Source organism: Carassius carassius, chromosome 42, assembly GCF_963082965.1.
Source record: "Carassius carassius chromosome 42, fCarCar2.1, whole genome shotgun sequence".
In the NCBI taxonomy this organism is placed as follows: domain Eukaryota; kingdom Metazoa; phylum Chordata; class Actinopteri; order Cypriniformes; family Cyprinidae; genus Carassius; species Carassius carassius.
The window spans coordinates 16,314,046-16,328,756 of record NC_081796.1 but is presented as its reverse complement, the minus strand read 5'-3'; the positions used below and the strand labels follow the sequence as shown (position 1 = coordinate 16,328,756).

The following is a 14,711-nucleotide window of genomic DNA, read 5'->3' as shown; positions in this document are numbered from 1 at the left end:
AGAACTTAAAGTTACAGAGCTGCCAACTGGAGTATTATTATTCATTCTGCATTTGGCAACAAACTAAAATACAGACAAAAACTAAAAACACACAGGAACAATCCAATCAAAACTGACCCCCTTGGCTGACTGCAGTCTATAAGTCACAAGCACCACGCTAAGAAAATTGTTGGCCCATAAATCAGTCAGATAAAAACCTGGGCCCCCATTTCATTAAAGTGCCCCTATTACGCCTTTTTGACTATTACCTTTCATGCAGGGTGTCATGTGGATGCAGAGGTGGAAAGTAACGAATTACATTTACTCGCGTTACTGTAATTGAGTAGCTTTTTTGTGTACTAATACTTTTTAAAGTAATTTTTTTAATCTGTAATTTTACTTGTACTTAAGTATATTTTGTTTGAAGTATTGTACTTCGCTACATTTTAAAACACATTAATTACTGAGTAAAAAAAAAAATAAATAAATAAATAAATAAATCGCTCCCTGGAAACTACGGCAGTAAATAATGGGCAGGAGGGCAAACTGGCGCTAAAAATCACAAGAAAGATGCAGACAGACAAAACAAGCGTTAGTGGTGCAGACACCGCTGAAAACGAAACCCCGTCATATTCTGAAGTTGAACTCGAAGGAAATGAAGTGAACCCCTGGCCATATGTATGCTCTATTATGCAGTGTAAGCTGTACTTGCCTAGGAAGACCAAACTAGCAGCTTATAATGATGTCTCGACAAGACATCAACCCTTCGCAAGAATGTAGAGGTAAGCTAAATAATTGCATCGTTGCATTGGTGGTTAAAAGCTTTGACATTTTAGCAAGAGGTTGTGCACAAATTAGCCAAAAAGACAGTGGTGAGGAGTGTGCTATTTTTGTTTTAATGATGTGCGCGCGCATTTATAGTGCGTTCTTTCACTGTGTGATTCAGTCTCCTAAAATGCATTTAGAATGATCACAAAATTGAAGATATAGGGGCAGAAAATTCACATATTTATATAATTTCATATATTAAATCAAAATCACACAAAGAATGCCATTTCCTCTAAAAATCATCATGAATATATACATACATATATATAACAGTTCAGTAAACAAGTTAATTAAGAGACTTGCGTTTTAGACACCATATTGCCTTTTTTAGCTCTGTTTCTACAACAGAAAATAATTCCAAACACAGCCACCAAAGCACAGTTTTGCGTCTCTGAGCAACGTGACAGTGTTTCGTTCCTGAATGAATCAACCGTTTAAATGATTCGGTTCAATCGCAATGACTCACTTATTAACAGTGACTTGCTGACACATACTGGCCATTTTAATTTCACATTTAAAGTATCTTTTGATTTTTTTAAATAATTAATTTCTTATCATTTCAAATGAGTATTCAACATTTTATGTTTTGTATATCAAAACATTATTCATGCATTTGTAACTGCAGGTTAAATGCATTCTTGTCCTGCACTAAACAATGTAATACATCTAAATGCCACTTCCAATGAATCTTCTGCATTTCCTCTGCATTAAAAGATGAGTTTGTTGATACTGATTTGCCTGGTAACAGCCCAAATGTTTTATTATTCTACATAACTGATTCCTTTAATTAAAAACAACTAGTTTGAGATTAATAGACCTATCCCAGGGGTGTCAAACTCAGTTCCTGGAGGGCCGTAGCCCTGCAGAGTTTAGTTGTAACCCTGCTCCAGCACACATATCATGTAGTTTTCAAATAAACCTAAATGATTAGATTAGCTGGATCAGGTGTGTTTAATTAGGGTTAGATCTAAACTGTGCAGGACTGTGGCCCTCCAGGAACTGAGTTTGACACTCTTGGCCTGTCCCATTTTGACTCCCTCCCACTGTTAAAATGTAACTAAGTAATTTTTACTGAGTAAATTTTAAATGAGCTACTTTTTACTTTTACTTGAGTAGCTTTTTAGACTGGTACTTTTACTTGTACTTAAGTAAAATTTCATTAATGTAATGGTACTTTTACTTGAGTAGAATATTTTTGTACTCTTTCCACCTCTGTGTGGATGTATGTAAACATAAGCTATCTGCAAAGTTGTGTAGCCAACAGTGCACGGCAGATAAAGTTATTGTCTGTCAAAAAAAAAGCAAAAAAAAGAGAAGGCTCACAATTGCCTAAACAAGTCGTCAGGAGTTTGAATCTTATTCTGTTTCACTCTAAATCACGAAATAACACATTTGCATAATGTACACCCACATTTTAGGTCACCAACTTGCCTGCTCACAAACACAATAAAATTTCTGTGTGGTTAACATCTTGACAGTGTAACTTACTTGGCAGTCTATGGGACAGTCACAAGCCTCCCAGTTTTCATTCAAAATATCTTAATTTGTGTTCCGAAGACGAACAAGGCTTTTACAGGTTTGGTACGACATGGGAGTAGGTGATTAATGACAAAATGTTCATTTTGGGGTGGAGTATCCCTTTAATGCTGCAGTCAACACTTTTCATTTCATTTTAATTTTATTTGTGATTACCGTAATGGATTTAGTTTAACTGCAGCAGCATTTTTATTCACCTGTGTTGCCATAGTTTCTACAAGCGGAAACCAATAGCGTGGATATTACACCAATGATAGGCAACAACGAACCGGGATGTGACATTATTTATAATTAGAATTTCTCTGGATTTACAAATCCTTGGGAACTTTTGGGATAACTTAAGTGCACGACTGCATGAAATATATAACAATGTGCAAGTGGTTTTTGAATATTTTATTACGAAGATCTTACATATTGTGCCTTTAAAGGGACAGTTAAACCATAAAGGTTTAAATTCTCTAATTATTTACGCAGCTTCATGTCATTACACCTGTATGCATTATTTCTTATTTGGAGAGAAAAATATGATATTTATGTTTTTTTTTTTGTTTTTTTTTATGATATGAATATTCTGGCAAAAATTACTTTGACTTAGAATATAATGCACAAGTCAGTAATATTAACTACACTATTTTTGAAGTTGTAAACAAAAAGATTAGTTGCAACACATTTACAAGAAAACACTGTTCCAATCTTTCTTCTAAAGAATTTTACATTTAATTTAATGTTTCTGCAATGTCTTTGTAATTAATTGGAAAATTTTGTAAATTCTGACTGAAAATTGTTACTTCCAACACAATTTTTATTTTCAGTGCACTTTTATGGTGCTTTTTTTGTTTTGTTTTTTGACAGCTGTAGTCCTCATTAATTTATATTCCAGTAATATCCACTGACCCTCAATCTGGGACTACATCAATCAGTCTCTTCGGTCTGGCCATGTCCCCACGTCTCTGAAAAAAGCGGTCATCAAGCCACTGCTCAAAAAGCCCAGCCTTGATCCAGAAGTTCCTGCTAACTACCGCCCCATCTCCAACCTCCCTTTCCTGTCAAAGGTGTTGGAAAAGGTAGTTTCCGACCAACTCCACAACCATCTCATAACTAACAGTCTTTATGAGAAGTTCCAGTCTGGTTTTCGCTCTGGCCACAGTACAGAAACTGCCTTGGTCAGAGTCACTAATGACCTACTGATGACGGCTGATGCTGGATCTCCATCACTTCTCATCCTTCTCGACCTCACTGCAGCATTTGACACCGTGGATCACCATATCCTTCTACACCGCCTCCACTCCTCTATTGGACTCTCTGATACTTCCTTGGCTTGGTTTACATCATATCTCACGGACAGAACAGAGTATGTTTCCCTGGGTGGTGCTAAATCGGACACACACTCTGTCACTTGTGGTGTCCCTCAAGGATCAGTCCTTGGCCCCACCCTCTTCACACTGTACATTCTCCCCCTTGGTTATGTCATCAGCCGGCATGGAATATCTTTCCATTGCTACGCTGATGACACTCAACTCTACATTAAAACAAACCCAAGCCCCTCTGCAGCCCTCTCCACAATTTCCACCTGCCTGGAGGAGATAAAGGCGTGGATGACGGCTAACTTTCTGCAACTCAATAGCTCAAAAACGGAAGCCATTCTTGTTGGCACTCCACATCAGACCCGGTCATCCACAATCACCAGCATCACCTTCTCCGGCCATGACATCCATCTTTCATCCTCAGTCACAAACCTTGGTGTTAGAATGGATCCTCACTTGACCTATGAGGCCTACATTAAACAGCTATGCAAAACCTCATTCTTTCACCTCAGGAATATTGCAAAACTTCGTCCCATACTGTCATGTAGAGAAAAGCCGAAAGGCCTGGGAGAAGTTAGGAAGGCTCAGTACACGGGAGTGATTTTCAAAATGCCAGTTGTGATTTATTTTAGAAGCTGCATTTTCAAGAAGCAGTCCATGTGGTGCACAAAAATAAACAAAGAAACAAAACAAAAAAAAACAAAACACTTAATGCAACATACACTGGTGCTAAAAAAATAAAAAACAAAATGCTGCGAGGAGCAAAAACTGGCACTAAACAATGCCTAGTGGTACATCCACATAACAATCAGCATGTCTCACCTCAGACAAGTTCTTACAATGGCACAGAATTCACAGGATGCAACCCCCATTACTCTGATCAGACCATTGTTTAAATACACAAATTTCCCGCCCAAACACTGGTGGATCAAACCATATTCACAGGGAGGAACCTTTCTCAAAACACACAATAGAGACTTTCACAGCAAAGCATTAGTAGCTACATAACTAATATACATTCTCATAAACTCATGTTTTACATGAAGTAACCATAATACAAACATACATAACATGCATAACAAACACTCAAACATTAACACTCCATAGCACTCATGTCTCCCTCCATTTTGTAAAATGGTACGTTCCGGATATGCGCACTACCAGAACCCACCTCCAAACACTGGATTAGACATGCAAGATCTAACATGTGCTGTAAAATGTAAACTTACAAAATAAATAAATAATTCAAAACAAACAATGACTCTTGTATCCTTCATAACCTTAACACATTGAACAAATTATCTTGGTACCATCTATCAACATACACATTGTCAACACACAAAATATAATAAAATTTAGGTTGGCACTCTAGTGATGATGTCATTGACCTGGACCATCATCACACATACTCACTCTCCCTGATGCAGAAAAACTTGTCCACACCTTTGTATCCTCCAGGCTGGACTACTGCAACGCACTCCTCATCGGGATCCCAAGTAAGAACATCCAGCAGTTGCAATACATTCAGAACTGTGCTGCGAGGATCCTGATGGGGGTGCGGAAGTACCACCACATCACACCCATCCTAAAATCCCTCCACTGGCTTCCTGTCCAGTACAGGATTGAATTCAAAGTTTCCCTTCTGACCCACCAGTGCCTCCATGGAACTGCCCCCTTATATCTCAAACAACTCATCACCCCCCTTTCCTCCTCACGCCATCTCCGCTCTGGACAGGCCTACCTCCTCCAGCCTCCGAGGACAAGGCTTCGAACTATGGGCGATCGTGCCTTCTGTTCAGCTTCACCCAGTCTGTGGAATGCTCTCCCTGTCCATCTAAGGGCCCCACAAACTGTTGACTCTTTTAAAAAAAGGACTTAAAACCCATCTTTTTAGAAAAGCCTATGGCTAAAAGTGCTATTTTTATGTCTTTGTTTTCTTTTTACGCTAATTTTAAAGTTTACAGTATATAGTTTGTTGTTTTATGTGCATTGTAGCACTTTGAGGTCATTGAATTGATGTAAAGTGCGTTACAAATAAAATGTATTATTATTTTATTATTATAATTTCAATTACAGGAATGACCATGATATTCTTCAAAATGCATTTTTTTTTGCAAGTACACTAAGTAAATTAAAATGTATTTTTTTTTTTTTTTTTTACTATGCATACTACTTACATTTTATTTGTAATAGTAATACTGTTTATTGTTGTGTCAACTATTCCATTTTATACCTTTGACATTGTTGGCACTCTGGAAAAACTGCTTATGTTGTTCTTAGAGGTTGATTGATATACATCGACTGGTGTTTTTACTTTTTTTTTTGTATATGTTTATATATAGCCATAACTATATGTTTTATGTTTAGCCATTTTTTATGTTTATGCCTTGAAGTAAATAGGTTAGAGGTGTTATTCTCAGTCATTCTACATGTAAGTGTCACTGATAACTGAACAGAGGTCCGTTTTAGCATGCAAAAGTGTGTCAGAAAGAGGAAACGACACAAAAATGGACTTACATCAGCTAATTAAAATGAATCTGCCCGAGGGATTTTGGGGTATGAAAATGTTTTCATAAGGCAGACTCCCTGTCCATTACACACAACTAACTCAGACACCATTGGTATAAGGCGGCAAATAAACAGATGCAGAGAAATGAGAATAAGCATGTTTTTGTTTTGCAATGACAAACTCTGAACCACCTGTGAAGAGCTCAGAGGGAAGTATAACGGCCCAAAGTGGAATGAGTGCGCAGCTCAAACAAGTGAAGATGAAGCAAACATTTCAATCTACTTCCTCTCAACATATAGGAGATTTCAATTTCTCTTCGCTTGCCCCAAGTGCTTTACACAAATTGTAATGGGGTTTGAAATAATTGGAACAGGGAGATGTCAGAAAGAAAGTAGGCAAAATTTGATAAATGGTTCGTTTTATGATTCATATTATTTTTAGCTGCATGTTAGTTGCAGTCAGTAAATCAACTCAATCAAAAGTCAAATTTTATGTAATTTTTTTTCTTTTTAATCTAAAATATACTGAATGAAAAGCACAAGGTAAAGCAAGCAAAGCATTAAACATTTAAAAACAACTGCATTATTATCATCTTACCAACCCATTTAATGCTTCAAACAAGCTAAGAATGTAACTATAAGGGGGAAAAAAAGCTCTTTAAGGGTGTATATTGCATTGTAGGATAAAAAATGTTTTCCTAGCCATGACGTTTCAAGGGAAAAGAAAAACCTCAGGCTGTTAGAATGTGGAGAAGCCAGTTGTTTTGTGTCTCTGGCTCTCAGTCATATCATGCTCAATGAACTGGCTTCAGGTATAAGCAGTGATCAATACATTGATTTTAAAGCTGTAGCACATGTACTTTATAAGGGGGTGCTCTTTATTCCAAGACTGTGTGTGCATGATCACTGAAGCATTATTACCCATCACAAAGACCCCTCCCTGTTTCTGGATCAGTGCTGTGATTCTTTAAAAGACGCTGTCTGGGAGTGTGTACAGCTGGGGGTTAGTCTACTGCCCCACTTACTCACCAAGCTGTAGATAAAGAAGTCTTCCTACAAAACTCAAAATCACTAGTCTGTCCCAATCAATCATACAACTAAAGCAGCTTTGTTTTGTCAAAACCTGTTACTATGCACACTCCCAGCATGCTTCCTATCTTCCTAGTTACCATGGTTATGCCTTAACATGTTGATAATATAGTGATGCTGATTAAAACCAAAACAAGAAGATTATTTAAAGGAGTCATACCCTCGTATTACCTTGGATACCTACTGCTGTATTATAGTCTTTCAGGCCCTTCTAAAAAAGAAAAGTGGAAAAAAAAATAAACACAGAGCTCCTCAGACCCTTATTTCTGTAGGCATTATTGTCTCGCGAGATCTGATGCGATATTTTGGCTGTCGTGGACGGTCATTATAATAATGCAAATGAGGGGCACGTTGATTGGTTGCAGGAAGGAGGGGGGTTGACACCGCAGGTAACGCTTTAGCATATCATTACAAACTGACATCATGGCGCAAGTTGTAAATGAACGCGACCGGCTTCCCGGCCAGTGTATAAGTATGAGGCGCCGTTTAGGGCTTAAATCAAACTTCATTCACGCACACATATGAAACACGCTTGCATATATACTAAGTACTAGTCACACATACATGTATATGAACTATCTACACACATAAAGTTACTCATATGAGACGTGAGCACAGCACACACACACAAATATAAGACATGAGCACACACACACACAAACTAGACGGGGCCTCATGTAAGCGTTAGGCAATAAATAAACAATAACCGAATTCATGATGATCTCAGTCATTTGTTTTTTGCAAAGTACGTTAGCAGCCATTCCCCATACCTCGAAGCTAATACTCCCGCCAGAGTTGTGCCTGGACGCGTTCATTGAACGATAATTCATGAACTCGTTCATGTTTTGGACTGAACTGAACGTACCGCATTACTGCCTGATGAACGTTACTGTGAAGTCATTCATTCTGGTGTCTGTGAACGCCACGCTCTCTCAGTTTAACTTCGTTCAGTAGGATGCCAGATTTCTATAAAGCCTTCCAGGCGAAAACCCACCTAAAACCCACCATAAACCGGCCTTAATATGTAGCGGAAAAAAACACCCAATCTGGCAACGCCAGACTCTCTTGTTCAAACTCGATCATCAAAATGAACAAATCTTTTTTCGAGTCATTTCTTTCATTTAAGGGGCTTTAAATGTTACTATTAACTGGCAAATTCCCCGAACACATCAACCTACGCAATCTTGATCATATTCTGAATTAAGAAATCATTATAATGCAGTCAAAAGTTCGTTTTTGCAGTCCGTTTACAGGGAACATAAATAATTACTTCACCTCCAGTCTTTCGTTTATTTGTCTAGTGACAGACACAATAGCATACAATAGCCGCATTAGCAGTTATGCTGTTTGTTACACACAGTAGAGCAATAAAAACACAGTCTTACCGTTTCAATTGCAGGCAATTTTGTTGGAATGGCGCTTTTCCCGAGCTTCGATGCCAACTTCGCCTGATATTGCCCCAAATTTGTGAAGGATTTCGGCGTACAATGTTTCGCACAAACACGTAACGATAAACCAGTGGAAGGGTTGAAGGAACCGCGTCATTAAAAATGAATTTAATCCACTGGTCTCTGATAGCTAGGTCCGTTCTTGGTAGAGAAAACACATTTACATGTTGATTCTGGCAGTCAACCACAAAGCAACTCACGTGTGCACTAGTTCCAGCGTCTTTCTCGACTGAATATGAGGGGGAGAGGGGAAGGGCGAGCTTCCTGCTGCGGTGTCCATATATGGTATATTCTGCCCCGTCTTGACGTCAAGACGGGGAAGAAATCAAAATCTCTTATTTGAGTGCGCGTGCACGTGGGCTATTTTACAAACCCTGAGGTAAACAAATGCTTCACTTTTAAATATCGGCTTCCCGGCCAGTGTATAATCGTTAGGCAATCATAACATACATTGATTCTCGTGGAAAAGTGAAAATTGTGGGTCATGACTCCTTTAACACTGATGCCTCCTTTTTTCAAGTATGTAACCGTTTCTTCAACAAAAGTCTCTCTAAATACAAGTGCACCCAAAGAGACTTCATACAAATTGAGCATGCTGATCAATCACAGGGTGGAAGGAATGGGATTTGGAAAAGATTAAGGATAAAGGTATTGACAGAGGAAAGAACAAAGGTCATGTAATCTTGTATTATACCCACCTCGATTTGCAATGACCTCTGGTGCTGCGCTAGGATTAGTATTTTTTTTTTGTAAACATATAATATAATATAATATAATATAATATAATATAATATAATATAATATAATATAATATAATATAATATAATATAATATAATAATATTTATCATTATTTATACATTTATTTAAAATATACAATATATAATATACAATTTGTGTGTATACTGTATTATGTATGTTTAATTAATAAAAACAATAGTTGCTATGTTTAATATCGATACACTTTATACACTGTGTATATATTATGCATTTATTACTTTATAACTTATTATTTGTATATTACCATATATGACTACAATTTTATTTGCATATAAAATATTTTGTTTAATACAAATATATCTAATGTGTATATTTAATATACAGTTTGGGTTATATTTAATATTTATACAGTTTTGTTCAGATATTTATATTATATAAAATATTAATATATAATAATTCTGCATAATGTTATATATCATATTTTTGTTTATATATGTATCTACATGTTTAGGGAAATTTAAAATATAAAATGTAATAATTAATATAAAATACATATTTGGGAGGAAAACATTTATGACACTGTTAACTATGATGTTAGAAATTAAAGATCATCCTTTCATCAACAAAAGTCAAAACAGAAGCACAAAACTAAGTAGGTAATGGCACAAAACCACAAAGAAGTTTCTTACCAAGGTAGAGGGAAGCATTCTCCTTCTTCACATTATCATCCAGGTACGTTGGTCCAAGCGTGTAGATAGGAGTGGATCCCATGCCCACCAGGACCTGGGCGCAGATGAACAGGGCAACATATATAGAGTGATCGTTGCCCTCTTGGTCCCTTGGACAGGACGACACATCCAGAGCATCCTTTCTGCTCCCAATCCCATTCGAGCACAGGCCCTCATTCCCCGTGGACGAATTGACATCTTGGATTTGATAAGATGGAGAGATGAAATGCGGAAGGGAGAACAGAGCTGCACCCACGGCGATGAACACCCCTCCTACCGCCAGCCAGCGTGGCCTCTGGCCTCGACCGCCGAAATAACTGATGAAGACCACCACCAAAAGACTTCCAATGTCAAAGCAGCTAACCAACAGTCCCGATTCTGAACTTCTAAGGCTGTATCTCTTCTCTATAGTGGTGATGACACTACTAAGGTAGCCCGAGACCATCAACGACTGGATGAACGTCAGGTAACACATACAGAACAGAAAACACCTAGAGTCTGACAGAATCACCCTCATGTACTTTCTCGCAGGAAAGCGGATGAATCTTGCCAGCGAAAAGCCTATTTTTTTGCCACCTGCTCGGTTGGCTTCAGTTCTCATGGAGCTACTTAAACCCACCATACTGGACATGGAAGGGGAGAAATCTGTCCTGGTGGGTGATTCCAGTTCACACAAGTCTCCTTTCTGTCGCAGCTCGGTGAACGCCAAGCACTGGTTGGTATTTACTAAAGTCTGCGTCGTATTGACCAGCCTTGGTTCCAACGACTCATTAAAGTTAGGACAGTCTCCGTTAAGAACGGGCAGGCTTTTGGATTTGTAGTAACCACCCGGATCTCCATATTGTCTCTGGAATTCGCAGACTTCCAGAGATTCTGACATATCAATCCTGGTCTCATTGTTAGACGATGAAGTCATTTTGGCTTAGTGGAGTCAATGCAAATAGAGCTAAGATTATAAATTAAATTTAAAATTTATTCTACAGATTAGACACACAATAAACAGATTAAAGATGACTAGCTTTCCAAGCATAGCTGTCCAACAGCTATTTTTTTTTATTGCTCATCATAATGTGGTCATATCACATGCATTAGATCTTATATATAATATTTCACCTGTTGTAGCTGCCTACAGTTTCGCCTCAAGTATAGCAGCGAAAAGTTCAATTCATGTCATATGAATATACATAGGATGAAATTATATCTGGTCATGGTGCTGAAATGATTCTATGTAGTTAAGTGATTCAGAATCCTAAAGAAAATGAAAACAACGACAAAGTAGCATTAATATTTGTAAAATAAAAGTACTATTCAAGAAGTAATAGAAACAGCGTAAGTTACTGATTCTGTCATTTGTTTTGTGAAGTAGAGCTGCTGTCTGGTAGATTAGCGGTCGACAGGACAAAGAATAACAGTAAACGTGCGACAGAACACTGATAAAACGCTGTGAGGAAAATTAAAAACGGTGTCAACCTGCCCTAAGTATTTATTTATCTAATAAAACTAATTCCCGAACTAACGTCTGCGAAGTCAAGACTTTATACACGAGATTAATTCGCAGAAATATAATACAATATACTTTCAGTCCAAACATTGATCTTTTCACTGAATTCATTCATAACATAACGCTAATAGCTCGACTCTAAGCTCCGATTAATAATAATAAAGATGAACTGAATGAAGAATGAATTGAATGAGGTGTACTTACCCGGGCAGATAGAAACAGAGGTAGTGAGTTGTTGTCCTCGACACGAACTGTGAGTGTGAGTGAATCAGAGATTGCGGATTTGATGAAGTGACGGAGCCCTCCAAGTGCATGCTGGGAAATGTAGGCCTATTTCTTTTGTAAAAGTTTGAGGATGTATTAAAATTTGAAGAAATAAAAAGTTCAACTGAACAGAATTAGAAACGGCTTTACTGTCACTTTTGATCAACTGTGTTTATTTATTCCAAACTTTTGAACACGTATTATGTGTATATACAGCCTATGTAGACTTTATCTTTTTATGAAAATGTAAAATGGTGTTAAATGTTTGAGACTTCCATATATACAGCCTAAAAATTATTTAACCACAAAAGCTTCTTCATGATGACAAGTATCACATAAAAAGACTCACAACGGTGTAACAAGGCAAAACTAATCTTTATGGTCTTCCTCAGGGGTCACTCTCACCCAGGTGTCCAGCTGACCTTAGGACAGTGTCCCTTTTTTCTTTTAGTGTCAGTCAGCACTATACTCCCTGAAAAATTCTTAGAATGTGTATGTGGAGTGTTTGTCCAGCTTATGGAGTTTCCATTGAAAGTCTGAAAAAAATCATGTTGATTATCTTCATTATCATCCAGCTACAGGTACAAAAATAGCATCTCACATCACCATTGTAATATTCTTCCATGAACGCTTAAAGTTTTTGCTTTGAGTGATGTCTATCCTCTTAAAGGGGTACTCCACCCCAAAATAAAGATTTTGTCATCTATCACTTACCCCCATTTCGTTCCAAACCTGTAAAAGCAAACACGTGTTATAGCCTAAATAGAAACTCTGCATATGCTTGCGCCAGTACAATCTCTAGATTATAAAACACTGCATTTTGTCAGCAATTTAATGTGGCATTAACATTTAGAGACCTCGGCTTTTAACTATACTCTAATTACTATTTGGAAAATACGTTAGATTACTACGTTACTTAAATTGTGTTCCAAAGAAGAACAAAGCTTTTACAGGTTTGGAACGAGGGTAATGCTGGGTACAAACCAAAAGATTTTTAACATTTTAAGATTTTCAAAATGTGATAGACCACAAACATGAGGATAAAAAATCCTTTAACCGTTTGGCTCCTATAGTGTGTGGTGTGCCATGGTGTGACAAAGACAGCACACCACACACAAACAGATTTGGAATGATTTTATACGCGACATGTTGTATAAACATTCATGCTGTTGCCACAAATCAACAAGCTGATCCTCCATCTGCGCTGGTCACATAAATTTCACTTTGTGCTGCGCCATGACTGCTTCCGTCTTCCATCATCTCTCTTTCTGATTGGATATTGTTTCGTTTCACGTGATAATCTCCAGAGAGTGCATGCGTTTGTCCTTGGGGTTCCCCCCACACATCAAGATTTCTGATAAATATTAAACATTTTGAATATTTACGATTCGCGATCGGGGCAGCTCCGACGTTCTTCCGATCAGGTTCGGGCACTCTTAACACACCTCACACCGAGGGAAAATCTGATAAGATAATCTGTATAACCATCAAGATAATCGGGACATAGCTAGGATTGTCGGAAGGGGGGAAATCGGCCCAAAATCGGCCCGATTATCTTTTGGTGTGTACCCAGCATAAGTGATTAATGACTCAATTTTCAGTTTGGGGTGGAGTAACCCTTAAAGTTGTAGTCAAACATACACTAGATTAATGATTACAGTGACGCCACCTGGTGGTTACATTTGTCTATTGTGTCCACATTTTTAAATCACTTCAAATATGAAGCAACCATTGTTCAGTCAATCAAGATGTCATTATATTTCTTCAGTGTAGATTTCTATTTTATATAGTCACAGAACAATAATAATAAAAAAAAATACTTGGTGGTTTCTTTTAATCATCAGTATTTAAATAATTGTATCATTTGTATAACATTGAAGTGTTATTAAAAAAATGTGTGTAGCCAATATATTTCATGCCATTGTAATAAAACTAAGCCATCCCACACTTTCATCAAAATGGTACTTCAAAAAAATCTATCGGATGTTTTCCTGAACAATGAAAATTTTAAGGGATATTTCACCTTCAGTGGTTGGTCCCTATAATGTGTGTGTGTGTGTGGTCCTGCCCTCATACTATAAGAAGTCAACTGAAGGTGAACTGTCCCTTTAACATCACGTTCAGGTTTAGAGAGTACAGTGCTGCCCTCTAGTGCTAGACTACTATTACTGGAGTACAATTATAGAACACTAGAAATAACATTGTCAGTTTATGTAATGAAAGAACAACATACCTCGTTATAAGCAGCGTGTATTTTAGTAGACAAGTGACTGAATCATCTGTTAAACAACTAAACAATTAAATAACTACGATTCTAACTTCTTAAATTGTGTTGTTTCCAATATTTACCACAGTTTCAATCTTTCTTAAAAACCGCTTTCTGCTGCGTTTCTGGAGTACACACACACACACACACACACACACACACACACATACATACACATACATATATATATATATATATATATATATATATATATATATATATATAGAGAGAGAGAGAGAGAGAGAGAGAGAAAGAGAGAGAGAACGAAGCAAAATGAATGGCATTTTTAGAGAAACGATATAGCTAGTCGGGATAAAATTTATCACATAAAGTGCACAAAATATGATAAATATGAAAAATAAAGTGCATTTTCATAATATTTTCATATTTTACTAAATTATTTTCAGATCCTTAAGGCAGAATTGCGTCTTCTGCACCCAAATCACACTAGATAAGAACATTAACTGTAGAACTGTTTCCTTTGTAGATTATTATAAAAAGCTCAACTTCCATTTGCAGTGTAACATCAGGGTCACACTGGA

The 14,711-nt window shown here is 37.2% G+C and overlaps 1 protein-coding gene across 2 annotated transcripts in view; it reads right to left on the bottom strand.

Moving 5' to 3' along the window:
- Window positions 1-11,913, bottom strand: part of LOC132124176 (solute carrier organic anion transporter family member 5A1-like) — an 86,859-nt gene extending 74,946 nt beyond the window's left edge. The window contains exons 1-3 of one of the 2 annotated variants that reach the window (XM_059535061.1): window positions 11,844-11,913; window positions 11,252-11,387; window positions 10,100-11,084 (exon numbers count right to left, since the gene is read on the bottom strand). In XM_059535061.1, the coding sequence (XP_059391044.1) occupies window positions 10,100-11,054 (955 nt within the window). In that variant the 5' untranslated portion in view covers window positions 11,055-11,084; window positions 11,252-11,387; window positions 11,844-11,913. The remainder of the gene's footprint in view (window positions 1-10,099; window positions 11,085-11,251; window positions 11,388-11,843) is intronic. The other variant, XM_059535062.1, reaches the window with a different exon arrangement.
- Window positions 11,914-14,711: the final 2,798 nt, after the last annotated feature.